This window comes from Musa acuminata, chromosome BXJ3-3 (genome assembly GCF_036884655.1).
Source record: "Musa acuminata AAA Group cultivar baxijiao chromosome BXJ3-3, Cavendish_Baxijiao_AAA, whole genome shotgun sequence".
In the NCBI taxonomy this organism is placed as follows: Eukaryota; Viridiplantae; Streptophyta; class Magnoliopsida; order Zingiberales; family Musaceae; genus Musa; species Musa acuminata.
The window spans coordinates 4,338,624-4,357,284 of NC_088351.1; the positions used below are offsets into that span (position 1 = coordinate 4,338,624).

The window sequence follows — 18,661 nt, forward strand, 5'->3', positions numbered from 1 at the left end:
TATTTGTGGGATAGAAATTTAGATCTACTCTGTCTGCAAAATACAAATTCACGAGAAGTGATTTCTGGTGATTGATTGATTGATTGAGTTGCCACACAACCTTATTATTTTATTTTATTTTATTTTGATGATAATTAATTAATTAATTAATTAATTAATTTAAAAATAAAACAAATATTTTTCCTCTCTGCCTTCTGTTGCCGGCATTGGCACAGTGGCATTTTGGTAAATTCGGGGCCTTGATTCCTGGAAGGCGTTCGTCTTCTTCCTTTCCCTTCCAACACAAGTCTTCTCTTCTCTCTCTCTCTCTCTCTCTCTCTCTCTCTCTCTCTCGCTCTCGCGTCGTGGTTGCCATCGTCTGTCTCTTCTTCTTCTTCTTTTTCTTCGAAGAAAAGGAGCATAATGCTGGAGAGGCCGTGCAAGGTCCGCGCGTCGGCGGATCCGAAGCCGTGGACGTCCGACGGGCGCCGTCCCTCTCCGCCGCCCCCTCCTCCCTCTTCCGCCGCCGCCGAGGCCGGGAATGGGGGAAATTTCGATCGAGTCCTCTTCAAGAACCTCGTCGAGATGGTCCCCCTCGTTGAGTCGCTCATGGTCGTTGGCCATCTTCCGCTGATCGAGCTAAAAACTTGATTTGTTTTTTTGTTCTTTTCGTTTCGATTTTTGGGTAGAGGAAGTAGGGATCACTTTGATCTCTGTTATTTGGTTGTTTCAGGATCGGAGGGCGAACTCGTCTTTTACGCGGCGGGCGTCGGTAGTCTACACACCTGCGCCATCCAATTCGAAGAAGGTACGGATGAGCATGTCGCTTCTCTTTCTGTTCGATTACCTTCTGGAAGTTTTGTCTTTTTTCCATGTAGGAAGATGAAGATTTGATCTTGAAGAGTCGTTTCGTGTTCCTGCTGTTCTTTTCTTTTTTTTTTCGATTTGGTTAAATGTGTGGAAAATTGGTTTGAACAATGTACCTTGGTTACTGCAATTGGAGTCGAAGTAATGATGTTCTCCAATCTATTCGGCGTGATAATTTCTTGTTCTTGGTTCCTGATCCCGGCTGTGGCTGATCCATTTACAATTTTGTTTTGGATAATGCCTTTGAAAGCTATTATCTTCCTCTTTGTTTGTCTTGAAGGAAAATATTGTTTTGTTTTGTACATGAGAAATTATCCACATGAAATAGGATTGCAGTGTTTTCATATGATTTTTGAGCATGCAAAATTCATAGTTAATAGTCTTTTGTGTTGCTTCGGATTCACACTTGAGAACTTTGAAGTTGCAAGGGTCCATGTCAATCATAACATTTTCCTAGCGATCGTCACTTTCTGTTCCTGTACTCTTAATCATTTAGGTCTAAATGGGGTGTGCTATATAACCTTTTTTTGTCTATCATGTCGCAAAGTTCAGGCTGCTGAATCAAAAGATGGAAGAGCATCTCAAACTATTTCTGCGAAAAAGCAAAGGGATTTAGACACTGCTCAAAGAAACGATCAAAATGGTTCTTCTGATGACTTGTCTATCTTCTCAAGGAATGTGGAAGTTGAGAATTCCCTGAAAGATAGGGAGGAGTTAAGCATATTAAGGGAACAAGTAAATGATCTACAAAGGAAGATAGTAGAGAAAGATGAATCTCTAAAATCAGCAGAGATTGAAATCAACCAGATGAAAGCAGCATGTGCATCCATTGATGAATTGAAATTTCAAATTGCAGAGAAAGATTCTTTGGCTAAATCTATTAATTCTCAGTTAAACAATGCTAAGGTAGGAAACTGATCTGAGTAATCTCCTATAATTTACTGTTCCATGATGCTGACTTGTTCTATTTGGTTCCCGCATCCTCACCAGGGGATGAGCTGCTATTTTTGTTGGTTCTACTCGAATTACTTTTAAGGAAGTTCTGCTTGTGTCAATGTTATTTCATTAAAACTATTCATCAGTATGTAGTGCCATGTATGCATAGAATCATGCGAATTTTGAATAAATAATGTTTGTAGATGGGCTTCAAAGTTGTTTTATGCAGGCACTAAATGTTGTTTTGTTCTAATTTTCACCATCAACAGCATCAAACATCATTGTTGCCATTTCTTATTCTGCATCTGTATATTTGCTTTAACATAATATTAACCAAAAAAAAGATACATTTACCATTTAGTTTGTGGTGTAATTCTTCATTCACGCTACCATCGGATGTCTAATTATTTGAAGGCCCAAGAATTGTGACTTCATGACTATATTTATTCAGTCATGCGTTTTATATCTGGAGTTCCCGTTAGGAAGTAAGTAATAATGTCATTGTGACTTCTTTTTACGTTATTGAAAAATTACCGAGAAAGTTATATAGAAAATATTAGAAACATAATTATGCAAATTTCACGGACCTGTGGAAGAAGTACAATGTTTATATTCAATTGAATCAAGTTCTACCAGATATTCCTTGTAACCATATTTTTCTTGTCTCTTTACATATTATGTCATGTGTATGTACTCAAGATTTATTGGTGAAAATAAGGTATAAAGATATCAAAGTTTTTAGCGTACAATATGTGTTTTCTAACTCAAACATAAGGACAGTTTAATGTGAAGAATTCCACTAGTACCAGTAACCGTAGGGATGTTACAAAGATGAAAATTCCCCAGGTACTGGTGACTATATTGCTGTTAGGTGAATATCATGGGTAGTGATCTCAACCAGCTGTTTGTTCTATATTGTTGGTGATATCTATTTCTGAATCATATGCACAAACATCCAGGAGCCGTATTGCATTGGAGTTTCCATCTTAAAAGTTAAGACAGGACTCACTGCATTACCTGACAACATCAAAATAATGAAAATTCTCAAAGATGGTTAAGGGAAACCCTAAGAGTCTAAGAATGTAAAATAATCTGCTTGAAGTCATTCTTTAAACTCTAATTGTGTCATCAGTAGTCCTATCCTTAGGTAGTCATTTCTTTACTAATTTATATAAAATTTACCTTGTGACACTTTTGTACAGAACTAGGTCATGATCCTAGTCAAAGCAACATTGTTTTTGTCTTATAATTCACCGTGATGTTCTTTTTGCTTGTTTGGATCTTTGTTAAATTACTGTATAAAACATTCTCTATTGAAACTGCAGGTATTTCTGTTTTTACTACTGCTTTTAATTTTAGATTTCTTAACATTGCTGTTCATGCGTCTAATGCTATTGGTCATTGTACTTGCATGATAGTTGCCTAGGCCGTATTCTGATCTGTTATTATCCTTATGTTGACTTGGCCTGTGCATATCAGCTGCAGGGTTCGATGACTATCAAATGCTAATAGGAACTTTTTCTTGAAGATAGCAACCTATATATTTCTGTCTCTTAACTCAATATATGAAATAGGCACTTGTTGGACTAACATGATGTTGCTTGTTTCCTTTTAATCCACAGATTACTCTTGCAGACAAGCAAGCAGCATTGGAGCGACTGACCTGGGAGGCACGAATGTCTAACAAGAAAATTGAGGAACTTCAAGGGGAAATAATCTCTATGGATTATGAGATTGCTGCATTGATGCAGATTTATGAAAAATTATGTATAAACAACTCAGCTATATTTTCTGATGACGGTCTAACTTCATACAATTTGGAACCCCTTCCAGATGCGGTAAGTTTGTCAACCATTCTTTTATTCTCATTATTCTTCTATTATCATTTCTTTTTCCTTGTCGTTACATTTCTGTCATGCCAAGTAACTTGGTGCTGAATATTTGAAGCAAGTAGAAAATGATGAATGTATGGAATAGCATTTTCATACCCAAAATAAGATACTGAACCAATGCTTGGATAAGCTAGTGCCATCATAATGTTATTTCACTATAGTTTCACCATGCCAAAAACCTGTGCATTTTGTAGGGCTCGATGATCTTTCACTTGCTTTAACCAAAAATATAAAGACGAAGTAGAGTGTTAAAACTAGGTTGGATATCTGACAAGGATGTCAATTATCAAACTTTGGTGATCATATCTATGGTCTGCTAACTTAATATTGAGGTTTAAACCACCAGTGGCATATGCATTTAAGTTAAGGTTGCATTCATCGACCATCGGGAGCTCTTTAGTATCAGGATCTTCATCTCTTGGCTGCTGTAAGTTATTTTTATGATGCTTTTCTATTTTCTTTGCATGTTATATTGACTTCCTGAATTGATCGGACATGTAAAAGAGAAATTAATTGCCTTGTTTTCTCGACACAGAATGAAATCGATGATATCGAAATAGAGAAAATGGAAGAGGCAAGAACATACTACCGTGCAGCTGTTGCTGCTGCAAAAGAGAATCCAACTGAGGAGTCATTAGCTACAGCTGCTGAGGCAAGACTAAGACTTCAAGCTCTCCTAATCTAATAACCTAATAATTTTATTGTTTGCGCCTTGTGTGAACCTAAGTGAATGTTATTGTTATTCTAAAACAACTTGCTCATAGTTTTTTGTTTCTATTCCAAAGAACATAGCAAGTGCTTCAATGTTAATAATACATCTGATAGGGCAGTTGTGTTTACACTTCCGTATTCGATCGCACCAAATTGTATGGTCAAATTATGCTTTGTTCATGATGTTTAGAAAGAAGAAATGATCAGCGATCTGTCATGTGACAATGTAGTCAAGGTATTCAATGTCCATGGCACGACGCTTTTCGATTTTTGTTTTCCGTGATCGTTTTGGTGTTTTCGAGTATTTTCTCATAGCAATATGTATAGGACAAAAAGTACTACCAATAGTCTCATTTTGATTTGTTGTTAGTGTTTTTCTTTTCAATTTCTGTTTCGTAAAACTCTGTAAACATTTCTTATTGTGGGGTGTTGTGCTAAGGGAAATATAGTCTCGTTTTCGTGCCATTTTGACTTGTAATCTAGTGGTATAAAATGGCATTGGGTCGAATGGAACCTTGAATTATGTAATATTTTTAGTATCCATTTTGTATTCAATGACAATACTAGATGAATGGATTTGCACTTGTCTTCAACATAAACTAGTTGTTTTGTTACTTGCAATCTTGATTATCTTTATCTTTTTCGTACGTGACTGCAGCATATTATTTATAGATATAAATTAACTCGTGGACAAATTTTGCTTGGGTGCAATCACAATTAAGGACGTGACAAATCAAAATGTGCTCATGTTAAACCATTATTTTACATGGAAGACAACATATTTGGAACATTATTGCAGTATCCCTTTCTCAAAATTCTTTTTGTTCTATTTTATTGTTCATTCAGCAATGAATAAATGAGAAGGCATCTGTGGATAGATTTGGAGGATCAGTATACGTTGGTGGATTTCTTTTGCCCTTTCTTTCACTTGATTCGGACATTAGATCACTTCGGGGAGCACAATTAAGGCGCAGCTTATTCATGGGACAAAAGATATTTCTCTTCAATGGAGCACATCCTTTTGCAGTTGTTCCTGCGAATCCATGATACAAACTAAATCAAAGAACAAATGTAGATAACAATTTATAGGTTACAGCATACATTCTTGACTACCAGACATTTTGCCAATCGCCATGAAATGGTTCAGATGGAATCATCAATCCGAAACCTGCTAGCACATAGATCTCTAAGTCAACAAAAATATCTCTGTTTGTTTCTAGGGTTACATGGACGGGAACTAAATCTTCATCCAAAAGTTGAAATGGAACTTTGAGCAACAACAACACGACGGTTCGGATTAGTAGGAATGTTCTCTAGCTTGACATCATTACTGAGTCGCATGTCTGAATTGCTTGGCTGGCAAAGTATCTGACATCCACATCCGGATCCTCGCTGAGCTCAACAAGGCATGGACGAACTGCCTGCTCCACCACCTGTGATTAGTTTTTCCAGCACAAATGAGCACAAACAGATCTTCAAGCAGATCAAAGACAAGGGAGCAAATAACTGATATTCTATTAGTGCTTACGGAATGGTCAAATATGGGTATGAGTGACTGTAGGACCTTTGCCACATTGAATTTAATGTTCGGTACCCTGCAAATGCTAGAGAAATTACTAGTGCATGACAATTTAGTGCATGACAATCTCCACTAATTTGTCAATTTACCTGTCCTTTGAGGCGGTGATGATCACAGGCAATAGCTTTTGGCAAGTGCTCTCAGAACCCAAGACAGGAGCTAGAAGGGAGATTGATTGCAGAATGGTCATGCGGTGCAAATAATGGGGATTGCTTATTTTCTCCAGCAACTAGCAAAATTCAAGCAACATCAGACCCTTCAATTAACAAACTAATCATTTAAAGCATAAATGCAATTAACCTGTAACATTTTTTGCAACCAGAACCATTAGTTAATATGAAAATGTGAGCAGAAATGGTTATAACACAGTAAGAGTTGTTATTTATGCCGGCACTAACAAGGCTGCACCCTGTGTGCAAGTATCAGTATGTGTTTGACGTAAATTTCATTTAATAAATAAAAGATGAAGGCGGAGAGATCAACATTTATGAATTTTCAGTAGAGAAACACAGTTAACGAGAAAACTTCCTATTCTTTAAGGTGAAAGTTAATCCACATGTGAGAAGAATGTTAACAGGAGACTTCTTATAATATCAAGATTTGATATGGAATATAGAAGGCTTCTTATAGTAGCAAGATTTATCAAGTAGAGGCTTCTTATGCTATCAAAATTAGCGTGCATAGGATGTGATTCAAAAGAATCAAATCTTTACAGCACCAAGAGCTTAGAGATTTCAAAGTTTAATTTGTACCAGATATTAAAACAAAAAGTATATTGAAAACAGAACAATAAATTCATTCTCATGATATATAAAAAATCTACAAGCTAGCACCCCACTGCATTAAAGTTGTATCTCCTTAAGGCCTAGCAAATAGTTTAAGCTTCAACAACTTGCAGGAATATTCTAATTCTATACGAGTTGAACTATATTCCATCACATGTCATACACTTGTGTGTTGGCATCTGTCTTAACTAATAAACTCTTAATTGGCTTCCCAGGATTTAAAACCACAAACAATTTTCCAATGAAACAACTATAAAGTCTTAGTTCACAGATAATTCCATTTAGAATAACGGCTAATATGATACATTTGCACGAGTGACACGTTAAAGCTAACAGGAACAGTAAAGAAGCAATTCTGAGCACAGCAACAGAAGCCATACCTGTGGCACTATATTCTGCATTGCCCATTCTGGGCCAAACTCTTCAGCAAGACGCTTCAAGTTATTAGCAGCTGCTTCCCGAATAGAGAAAACCTGCAAGATGATCAATATCAATACAACAATCCACGGCCATTGATGCTACGGAAAAGAGAAGGTTATATACATGGTTGTCATTGTTTTATCTTCTTTGTTCCTTAATTAAAGGCTATATGTCATGTACACCCCTGTGTACAGCTAAGAGCTGTATGCAAGTTACTAAATTAGGTCATAGAATTTGTCTTGTGAGCAAACAAACTTAGTTCACTTCTTTTTAACTTTATTGCCTTAGTGAACAAAAGTAGAACAAAAGATTCCTCTGGTGAGTGAACAAACTTAGTTCATTTCTTTTTAACTTTATTGTTTCGGTAAACAAAGGTAGAACAAAAGAACTTGCAGTCTTAAGCCTAAATTCTGTACAACCAGATGGAAACTCACAGATGGTATAATAGCCAGACACATACATGACCCAGGAATATAAGTTTGACACAGTGATTTAAAAAGCGCTAGGCGCCAAAAGGTGCCAAGGTCCAAAAATGCCCGAGGCGCTAGGCGCTCGCCTGGGCGCTTGCCCGAGCGAAGCGAGGCGCTAAAATATAAAAATATATAATATAATTAATAAATATAATTATTTAAAATTTTAAATAAAAATATACCATTAAATTAAGAAAATCTAAGATACAAAATCACAATGTCACATTAACAAAAAGTTTCAAAATTCAAAACAATAAAATTTTACATCAAAATAAAAATTAACAACATTAAAATCAAAAGAATATATTATTAATCTATTAACAATATTGAAAATTAATCATTTCAAAATTCAAATAAACTTAATATTAAGAGTATACTGTATACTGAGCTTGACAGAGAAACGAGGAAGCAGTGGCGAGCGGGAAAGGGAGCGGGAGGCGCGAGCAACAGGAGGGCTCGTGGGAGGCGCGAGCAGCGGGAGGGCTCGCGGGAGTCGCGAGCAGCGGGGAGGCGCGAGCAGCGGCAGCGACAGCGACGAGCAGCGAGATCGGGAGCGACAACGGCAGCGGGTTAGGGTTGGGTAAGGGTTATATCGGTTTAGTTAGTTCAATTGAACCAACTAACAACCGAACTAGGACCGAACCAGACCTAAAATCCTGGTTCGGTCACTTGGTTTACCCAGGCGCTCGCCTGAAGCGCCCAGCGCCTGGGCTCGAGCGAGCGCCCAGGCGGCGTCTGTTTGAAGCGCGCCGCCTGGGACATTAGCGAGGCGCTCGGGCCTCGCCTCGCCTCGCCCGAGCGCCTCTTTCAATCACTGGTTTGACACAACCATAATGTCCGTTGCATGTCACAGAAACATAAATTACATTCAAATACATACCCAAGATTCGATTCCCATGGAGACAAATCACGAGATTGGATACATGTATTAGATGAAAATTTTGTTTGCACTGCATGATTCTTTCAATGTTGAGAAAATGTAAATATTAGAAAATAAATATAAAGGACCTTAGCAATCATAAAGATCCATTTGAATGACATCATATCGTCAATTTAATAAAAAAGTCAGACAGGTGCCCAATTGGCTGATATATCATGTACATAATTATGAGTATACATCATATAATCAATTTAATCAAAAACTTATGTAGGTGTTTTATTAGCAGATACATTATACATATAATTATGTGGACATTAGCTGATACAACAGTGACATACACATAATTACATGAATGGATGCAAGAGTCCAAACAACCAAAAAGAGAGCAGATACGCAATTTGGAAACTGAAAGTATTGACAGACAATCATCAGACGAAGTCAAGAGTATTTAGAAATACTAGCTAAAGCCACTACAGAAATTCTTGTTGAATCATAATTACTAGAGTTTGAAGGTGATAAAAGATAGCACACCTTATCTTCCAGCCACTGCATGCAAAGAGCACCAAGTTTATCATTGAAAAAACCAACACCAAACTGACTGGCCAATAAAGGGATGTATTCAATTATAGCGAGTCGAACTCGCCAGTGTCTATCTTCTGCAAGCTCAACAATAGCTGGAAGCAGAGACTGCGAAAGCAGATCTATTCCAATAACCTGCTTAACATGAGGTTTCTGATCAATTGAATTTTTTAGACGACATATTTACCATCATAAAAGCAACCAAGTTCTACTTTCAGCATGGTCTCAAACCTAAAGAGTAAGCACCAGAAGCTCAATATGTTAAATTTGAAGGTTTAAGCATAGCAATCATAACATGAAATATGAAGCATGTTAAACACATAAAATCAGAGAGCCCTGTGGCTAATCCATATGGATAGCACAAACCTTCCTGTTAGATGAAAACTACAAACTGAAGTTTAATTAACAACTTCCATCAGTGAGAGTTGAAAATATTTCTGGATCAAAAAGAAAGATGTTGCAGACTTTAACCATCCAGATTATTTTCTTTTAGTTCCTCAAGTAGAGTAATGATAAACCAAAGAATCAATACATGCTGGAGAAGAGTTAGCAATAACAGATGTTGACCATAACATGAAACAAGTCCCAACTACAATGAACCCATTGTTTGTCTCAGGTCTGAAATATAAATATTCCATAATAAATTTAGTTCAGCTAAAAGCTGATCATTCCATATCAAGATACCAATCATGCTTTATAATATGGTGGATGGACAATCCAAAGCAAACAAAAAAAGGCCTACTCATAGGTCATCGATAACAAAATCTACCTATCTATAAAATTCAGAGGATAATTTTGCCACTCTATCATGGACATAAGAAACTTAATTCAGATAACAGATATGCATGTAAATAATTCTGAAAAACGTAACAGAACATAAATAACAAAACATGCTCAAGATATGTTCTGGACAGAAGAATCCCAAACCAAAATATGGCCATCTGATCTTATAAATCAGGACTAACAAAAAAAAAATACATACAAGCCACACTGCAGTGGAATAAGAATCCAGCCAGAAATCCTCTATAATGGTCACTTTAGTCAGCCCACTTGTAGAGTTCCCCGGTCACAAATTTGCTGCTTAGTTCTATAGAAATAAATGAACTGTCCTCATGGTACTTATCACAAAAAATTCAGCAGCAATTATGCATCAATATTTACAATGTACTTTTAAGTTATTACCTGCTATAGCATCTTATGTTACCTTTTCAATGAAAATACAGTCATGTGGACTTGAACCAGTAACATGAGATGTGTTAAAGAATGCCATAACCATAATGCTTTGAAGCAAGTTTCCCACAGCATATGCTTTGTGGAGTCAGCATCTGTTTGTTTACAATGTTAATATTGAAATATACATTCTATAGACATAAGATGTTTTTATTTGCTAGCTATTATATGATCTTAATCATATGCATATTGAGTCACTATCCTGTGATCTGTTAAAAGAAATCAGCCATCCAGAAAAAAATGCAGAAGTTGTAGAAAACTGTGGTGGAATAGACACCTGAGCATCAACCTAAACTTAAACAAGTCAATACTTATGGTACCACAGTGCACATCAATGATCAAACATGTAACTGAACTTAAACATTTAGATTATTGAACATATAGATGACAATATTCTAAAATAAGACTAGGTTTCAAGTACAATCTAAATAAGAATTATTCTTCTCATGATCAGGTTTATATCTACCATAGCCCCAGTTAAACTTTCCTTAAGTTATTCCTATTTTGTTAGTCCAAGTTTCTGTTCTTAGACTAGCTTGTTTAACCACATTGGTCCAGAAATGTGTGAAAACCTCACTTAACTGCCAAGGTATCCGGGAGGTGTTTTAAATCCAACCTGATATCTCCAAGTGATGACCTACTACCAACATATATAAGGTCTCGATATCTTCTGTCCTGAAAACTTTGAACTACTACTGATTAGCCCTCTGATGCAATAGGCTACCCTTTTCCAGCTTGGAACTGAATATGTACTTTGTGTAACTAAATATATATTTAGTTAGATATAAAATACCATATGTACCGTATATAACATTGAAAATGTTTTCCATTTTGATCTTCTAGGTGATCATGTTCATTAAAACAGCTGTTGTCGTCTCGGCTAGCTTTACTTTGAACTGAACTTTTAGATGATCCTACAGAAACACTTGCACTCATTCAAAAAAATATAAGGCACAAGGAAATCATGCCAACCTAAATAGCCACCTACCTGATTCACTTGATCAAGCTTGCTAATAATATTGAGTCGAACATCAGGGAACTCATCTTTGAGCAGAGAGAGAAAAATTGGAAGAAGCTCCTCAATAGTTGCATCCTACAAAAATGCAAGTTAGTTAGATTGCTGACAAGAAAAAAAAGTAAAGGATGCCAATAACTTCCAACAAAAATAAATCATGAGTCAGCAAACATATTTGATGATATGAACATGACTAGAAATTATGAAGTGAATTAACTGGTGGTAGTTCCTTCAGAACAATCATTTCCAGCATGGACAAGGCACAGCAGATAAAGTGATAAACAGAAAGAACAAAGATGACCAAAAAGTAGGCCATAGAACAATTGACTAAAATATTTTGTTAAAGCTGAATCATACAAGCAGTTTCATGTGTCAGGTTATCAACAACCATAAACTAATTAAGTATAACTTTAACAGATGAATCAATGATCAAGTTAAAGAATATATCTATACAGGTAAAACAAACACAAGAGAAATGAACATGATCAATTAAAATGCATTCCAATCTACATTAAAGTTTTTTTTTTTTCAAACGGAGGACAATTAGGTGCCAGTGACTAGACTTGAAAAAAAATAAACATATATGCTACTTGTTTACCAAGTCAATCCACATGAATTTTAGAAACCTACTTTTAGAAAGAAAAAAAAGAACCAAAATTGTTTAAAAAATAAGTGTAGACAAACTTAAGAACATAATAGTTTACAATCAACCAAAAGCAAAACTAAAAACGTACATCCATGCTTTCCCACCTCTAATAGCTCCTTTAACAGCTCTAAACTTATCGTTATGCGCAAGTCTATAGAAGTTATCCAACTAAGTACTAATTGTATCAACATTGATCCTAAGAACCATAGCAAAATTGAATTAAGCAGAAAAAATTGGAAGACATGATAATATAACTGAAATTGCACTACTCAAGGCCCATTTCTTATAATTCAAATACCTTTCCCAAAACTGGAGCCATTCCCATGATAACTGAGGCCAAAGCTGAGCGCACATGCTGGGAAGAATCTGATGACAGTTCCTGCGGTAGATAGAAAGGTTACGAACTGTTAACAAACTGAACAAACTAAAATTAGTTAGAAATGTGCCAGTGAAACCTTGCATGTGTCAAATGAACACCAGCATGGGCCTAGTGAATACCTTTACACAAGGAAGTATGTGCTGAATAGCAAGGTGAGGGTTCAATATCCGGCAGAACTTTGTCACTTTTCCAGCAGCAGCTATACGCACTTCAGCCTCATTATCACGAAGAAGCCGGACATAAGCAGGCACCAAATCCGAACTTCAACAGAATAAATACTATCTCAGAAGAAAATAAAGAAAGAATTAATTAATGTTATGAACAAATTGAGTTTCCTTTACCATGTAGGTTCTGGTCCAACAGCTTCACAAAGCTCATATAACTGATTAGCAACCATATAGCGCACACGCCAGGATTTATCCTATCCAAAAGATGGCCCATATAAATGTAAAATGATGAACAATCCTTACATGGGCAAAATATTATCCATAGTGGGAAATGTTCTACCAAATTAGTACAGGCAAACACATCACAATAAACAAATTTGAAGAACAATGAGCAAAACAGTCTCCAAACTACATAGAGCAACATGGAAGAAAAAACAGATGATCCTGAAACAAAGCATGTATACCTGTGAGAAATTAACAATTACTGGAAGAATATGAGCTACACAATCTTGTGGTTCAAGTAGCTTCCCAAGGGCAGCACAACCCTCAACAGCCAATAAGCGCACTGAATCTTGATCTGACATGATGATAAGTAACCAAAACATATATTAGATGACAAAGTAAAAGAATTTACCAACATACAGGTACTTCAAAGCAAAAGAATAAAATATTAGATTATGCTAGCATGTAAACTGCAATAGTAATGTAAGAAACTACATTCAGAATTCAGATGACTAACAAACAACTACAAATAGCTTAAATACCAGTCAGATAGGTGTGTAACACTATATTTAATCCAAACACTAATGAAAGCCCATACAGTTCAATCCCACTCATATACCGTTTTTATTACTTTTCCAGTTATAGAGGATGTCACATGAAAGTACCGCTTGGAATATCAGTACCGAGCGGGTCTGATAAGTTGCTGAAACTGATTTTGGACAGGTCTTTTGAACCTTGAAACCAGGTACTTTTTTAAACAAGACATTCTCTCAATACAGCTATTTGTTTGTTGCCTCACACACATGAAAATATTACAGTGGAGTCACTGAACAATGATTCAAAGTCTCAAAATGCCATGACAGGGCTAGATGGTAAAACGATAACAAAAATATTATTGGTGCAATATAAAAAAGAAAATTGCTATTGTATAATTTTTTGGAAAAAATGAACAATTTTATAAGTAACTACAATTAGTCATGTCCCAGCATTCTGTCTGAGGTCAACTATGTGGATTTTTTTCTTGCATTGAATTCTGTGTAATGCAATATCTCTACTTCATTAAAGAAACCCAAAATTTCTTTTTACCGTTTTTAATTTTTTTTTAGGTTTTTTTCTATTTCTCCTTACATCACTAATCTTAATGGACTCATATTGTCTAATAACATATATATTCCTTAACAATGTTCACAATATCATAGATGATTTAAGCTAATTTTATCCTATTGGAGCAAAACATAAATATTTCTCAAATGTATATAGATTTTATTTCGTCCTTTCTAGTAACCGAACACATCCACTTCAAACATTCTCATCTTATTTATACTCTTATACTAATTTTTTTTACATGTTGTTACTTAACTGTCCAGTCCTGTGATTATTAATGGATGGCTAACTTTAAAAATTGTCTTGCAATTTTTTACAGGAACACAATGATCACAAAAAAACCATCAACATTCCTCTCCACTATAATCACCTAGTTTTTGCTTTATTAACAACGCCTTCATCAATCTCTCCTATCTGTTGATTAAATGGACAATAGTGTCACATAATCCTATATTTTATAATTCCTTCCACTAGCAAGTTGGTGAATATGTAAAACTAAGTTCATTAAAATGCTCACATGATTCTTGATCCATCAATCCAGGTTTGTAATAGTTTTAGCTAATTGTTTTACAAGTGGCTTTGTGACGAATAGGCAAGACACTTGACAGAATCAGAACTAAAATTTTCTATACCAGAATTTGGCATTAAAATGACAACTAAATTTGTAATCGATACAAGAAAAGGCTCAAGGTTCAACCAGATATGCATGATGTCGCTGGAGGAAAATAGTGGTTCTGGCGTTATCAAAGGAAATTCTAGTTATCAAATTAAAGAATAATCAGATCAATTATCAAAGGAAACAAACTGTGACACACAATGTAATAGATTAATCTGATGTCCAACAAGTAAAAAAGAAAAGAAAGTTCAAACAAGTACAAAGGAAGTAGCTAAATTACATAAACATGGAACATTTGCATACCATCTCGTGTTAAATCCTCAAAAATAGACATGATATCAGTCTTGAGATTGTTTGCTTCAACTGTGGCAGCAAATTTCCCAAGATTTGATGCGGCAGACCTTCTAACCATAGGCATATCATCTTGACATAATTGCCCATACATAGACCGTAGCTCTGCCTTAAACAGCTCTGTCGCACTTGGGTAAGCAATATGAAACAAACCACAAGAGGAGACTCTAGCAGTGAACCACTCACCACCTGCTAGTCTCTGAATGAATGAGAGGATAGCATGAGAAAACACATTATATGATTAAGTAAACAACAATAAAAGAATGTGTTAGATGATAGGCAGTAGCAAAGAAAAATTCTAGTTAAGAGAGTTTTAGAAAGTATAAACATAAAGTATGAGCACCACCATTCTAGCAATATTTGTTTGTCTAACCTTGACTAAAGGAATGAACCACTCTACAATGTCACTTTCCTTCATCTGAGTTCCAATTCGACATAGAGATTCAACAGCCTTGTCTCTGACACAAGTTTCCTCCACTATACATAATGTTTCAAGTGGAGGGAGCAAGACATAAGCAAATTCTACACCACCAATATATGGGACGAACACCCCCAACTCCTCAGCCATGGCAAGGAGCACCTCATCATCATCATCATTATTTTCACTTAGAAAAGGAATCAATTCTTTTCTAGTTCTTTCTTCACCAAGAGCCCGTGCTATGGTAGACAACCTACGAATGGAATTTAAGCGCAGCTGGATGTCTTCATTTTTCAACTCATCAATCAAGATAGCAATTGGATACAGTGGCTCATCGATCATAGCCATCGCAATGGAGAACTCCTTAAAGCTGCAAACAAAGGAAAATATATAATGATGGTACTGTTGCACATTCATAATCGAGTCTTGGTTCATGTACGCTAGAAAATTGTACAGGAAAGATAGTGCACAAAGTTGCCTTACTGTACTATCACACTGCACATTTAAAAATGGATAATACTTGAACAATATCTCCCAGTATATTCATGTTAGCTCTACCAATTAAGACAAGAAATTTTATAGCTTAATCATCAAAATTAGCATATAATGGCCTAATTTATGCAGGATTGTCCCATAAGAGTAAATTTTCCCTTTCAAGCATAAGGGTGCATGTGAACAGAATAGCTATAATTTAGCTATGACCACTCTAATGCATATCGAAACAATCATACTGCCTTTATTTAGTTAATTAACAGCATCATAGCACATAGGAAGCAAGCAAGCACTGCCTTTCCATCAATACAAAGAATAAAACCAATTTTCTTTCTTGTATCTATCTATGACATGTAACAATTATCCTTTCAGAATTTTTTTATAAAAAGAACAGTTTACAAGTAGATATTAGTAAAAACTGTTGGAATCTTGTAGTAATGGCTTCCCATGATATCAATCGATGAAGGCGCAGCGGAGAACCCTTTATACAAAGACAAAGTCATTAAGGCAGCACGGAAAGACAATGATACTCACATGGGGCGACCTGTTAAGTAATTGGTCCATCATGCAGCAAGAAAACCGCGAAAAAAAGTCATATTTTGGCAAAAAAAAAAAAAAAGGAAAAAAAAACCAACGGCAACCTAGAAATCAGGAAACGAGAAAGGATATCTGCCAAACCCCAGTTTTGTACTAACCCCCCTGTTTCTAACAACACCAAAGGGGAAAAGATCCAGCGACAGTTCCCATTTCTCGAATCTGTCGTCCGTGATAGCGGTTCAGCTAAATTCAAGATCTCAGATCGAAAAAGGAACGAGAGAGAGAAGGCAAGGAGCAAGGAAAGAAGGAATGCGTGCCTCGAGGGTCAGATGAAACCCTAGCTCCACTTCGCGAAGACAGAGGGGAAGGCGAAAGCGGGGATCGACGTCTCGAAACCCTCAACAGGGATGTGGAATCCTCCACCGCAGGATCGGAAGACCTACGCTTCAATTCGGACGCCAAATCATTTGACGTTCCCTCGTGTCAGTCGTAAGAGCTTATTTACCGCATCAATGGATCGGGTTATCTCTTTTAGCCCAACAACGTCCGACCCAAATCAAGCCCTAAAATAAGAAGGCACCCTTTGCCTTCTCAAAATGAACACTAATGTGTTTGAACTTTAGATAGATTAAAATACCCCCAAATATTTATTTATTATCAGAGACATTTCTATTTTTTTATTACAAGGATTAAAAAGAAAATAAATCCTATTATATTCATTATCTTCTCAGCATGTTTGTTCCCTTATTGTCTTACCTACTATTATGTTTTCATTATATTATAAAATTATTTTTGTATAATATTATCTATTTTTATTTTTAATTAAGATAAAAAAAATATAATTTTAAAATATATATATATATATATATATATATATATATATATATATATATAAAGATCCAAGTTAGTATTATTGCACATCTCTCTGAAAATTATGTTAATTCTCTGGAAAAAAATTATATTTGGAGGGGAATAATAGATACAAGTGTATAGCTAAATCAGTGAGAGCAGCAACCAATGGGCAGCTTGACTTGACCTGCCTGGGTTTTGGTGAATACCATTAGGTGTTTGATAAAGAGAATGATATGAATCTTCAAGAACTCTTACAGTGAATTAAATCTCAGTGGACTGTCAGTCTTGATCCAAAGTTCACAGCTCATCATCTTAATAAATCACCCACTTGTAACCCTTCTCATGAAGAGGCCACTCTTCTGAAGAAGGAAGGACAGCATGTGCATTGAGTGGTTCTGCTTTCGAGTTGCTTGATTATTTTAGGGAGGCGACAATGGGATGCAGATCTGAATCAGCCTCCTTTCCTTGCCGACAATTAGGTTTATTGTCGTCCAGTTCTTGTTTAGCAGAGTAAGAATGGCCATGCACAGTCGTTGTATGCTTCTTCACGTGCAGGTTAGCTGCTGGTTGGAGGCTCTGCACTGTAATCTTCGTTCATCTTCTCTACATGCAAGAAGTCACATGCCACTGGAGGTTTATGACTGTGTTGATGAGAGTTGCTTGGTCAATGTTACAGATCACACCATCCAGTGCTTGGATTCAAATTTAGGCTGGCAGAAGAGTTACTGGAGAATGTTCTGAAAGTGGTAGGTCTATTTATTCCCTTTGCCTTCCCATTTGTTGTCAGGAAAGAGAGAGTGTGCAAGACCAGAAGCCTCACATGTTCTGCAACATTGTATGTAGCTGAGGACCCTCCTTTTCCAAAAGAAAACTACTTTGTATTAAATCGGATGTGAACAGTTCAAGGGAGATGAAATCCCTGCCAAAACAGAAGTGAAAGGAGGTAGATCTCCTCTCCAGAAAAAGCAGAATGAGAAGGAGGTGGGGCACCTCTCAAAACCAATGAGACAGGAGGTGAAGCACCTCTCAAGAAAACAGAAGAGTTTTGTCTGCCAAAATTAGCTAAGTTGTGTGTAGAGTGTTGGAGTTTCTGCTGATATGGGACCATCGGATAACACTGATCCCCTTGGCATAATAGGAAATGTCATTGCAGAGGGATGCTACTGTTCTGTGAAGGTGTCACTGCTCCAAAGCTTCTGTTCGTCCAAGTGTCTGTCCTTTTTCACCTGGTGAAAGATAAGTTTGCTATGTATGTAAAAACTTTCTGACATCTAAAGATCATAGAAAAGCAGATATTGGTTTGATATATATGGAACTAAATAAACTTCAAAGCAAACGCCAGATCAAGATTCAGAATGGCCTCATGAAACCTACTCATTCTGCAATTTGACAAGGTGTATACTGTATGATTCTAGTTCATGTCAGCATCAGGTCATTATGCTTGTAGAAGATAAGGTGCTAAGCTGTGTTATCAACAGACAGGAGCTCAACTACCTTCCAATGGCTCGCGAGTCGCGTGGCCAAACCCAAAGAG

General features: G+C 36.3%; 2 protein-coding genes across 6 annotated transcripts; one reads left to right on the forward strand and one right to left on the reverse strand.

The window, feature by feature from the left end:
* The first annotated feature begins 247 nt into the window (after positions 1–247).
* On the forward strand, positions 248–4,513 carry LOC135633595 (protein MICROTUBULE BINDING PROTEIN 2C-like). Its single transcript, XM_065143242.1, has 5 exons — positions 248–591; positions 713–787; positions 1,399–1,752; positions 3,405–3,620; positions 4,210–4,513. Exons 1-5 carry the CDS (start codon positions 403–405, stop codon positions 4,357–4,359), a joined length of 984 nt encoding a protein of 327 aa, XP_064999314.1. The 5' UTR covers positions 248–402; the 3' UTR covers positions 4,360–4,513.
* A 926-nt stretch (positions 4,514–5,439) lies between these two features.
* LOC135633596 (serine/threonine-protein phosphatase 2A 65 kDa regulatory subunit A beta isoform-like) lies at positions 5,440–16,752 on the reverse strand. 5 transcript variants are annotated; one of them, XM_065143244.1, is made up of 14 exons: positions 16,593–16,749; positions 16,434–16,494; positions 15,202–15,616; positions 14,781–15,027; positions 13,000–13,112; positions 12,710–12,789; positions 12,488–12,629; positions 12,288–12,368; positions 11,317–11,421; positions 9,051–9,233; positions 7,130–7,222; positions 6,054–6,193; positions 5,914–5,989; positions 5,440–5,818 (listed from the first exon to the last, which is right to left on the reverse strand). In XM_065143244.1, the coding sequence occupies exons 3-14, from the start codon at positions 15,592–15,594 to the stop codon at positions 5,699–5,701; spliced, it is 1,773 nt and encodes a 590-aa protein (XP_064999316.1). In that variant the 5' UTR covers positions 15,595–15,616; positions 16,434–16,494; positions 16,593–16,749; the 3' UTR covers positions 5,440–5,698. The 5 variants fall into 5 exon arrangements, with proteins under 5 accessions (XP_064999316.1, XP_064999318.1, XP_064999317.1 ...); XM_065143246.1 differs by having other exon boundaries at positions 5,914–5,980; positions 16,593–16,748; XM_065143245.1 differs by lacking the exon at positions 16,434–16,494 and having other exon boundaries at positions 5,914–5,980; positions 16,593–16,752.
* Between the last annotated feature and the right edge of the window lie 1,909 nt (positions 16,753–18,661).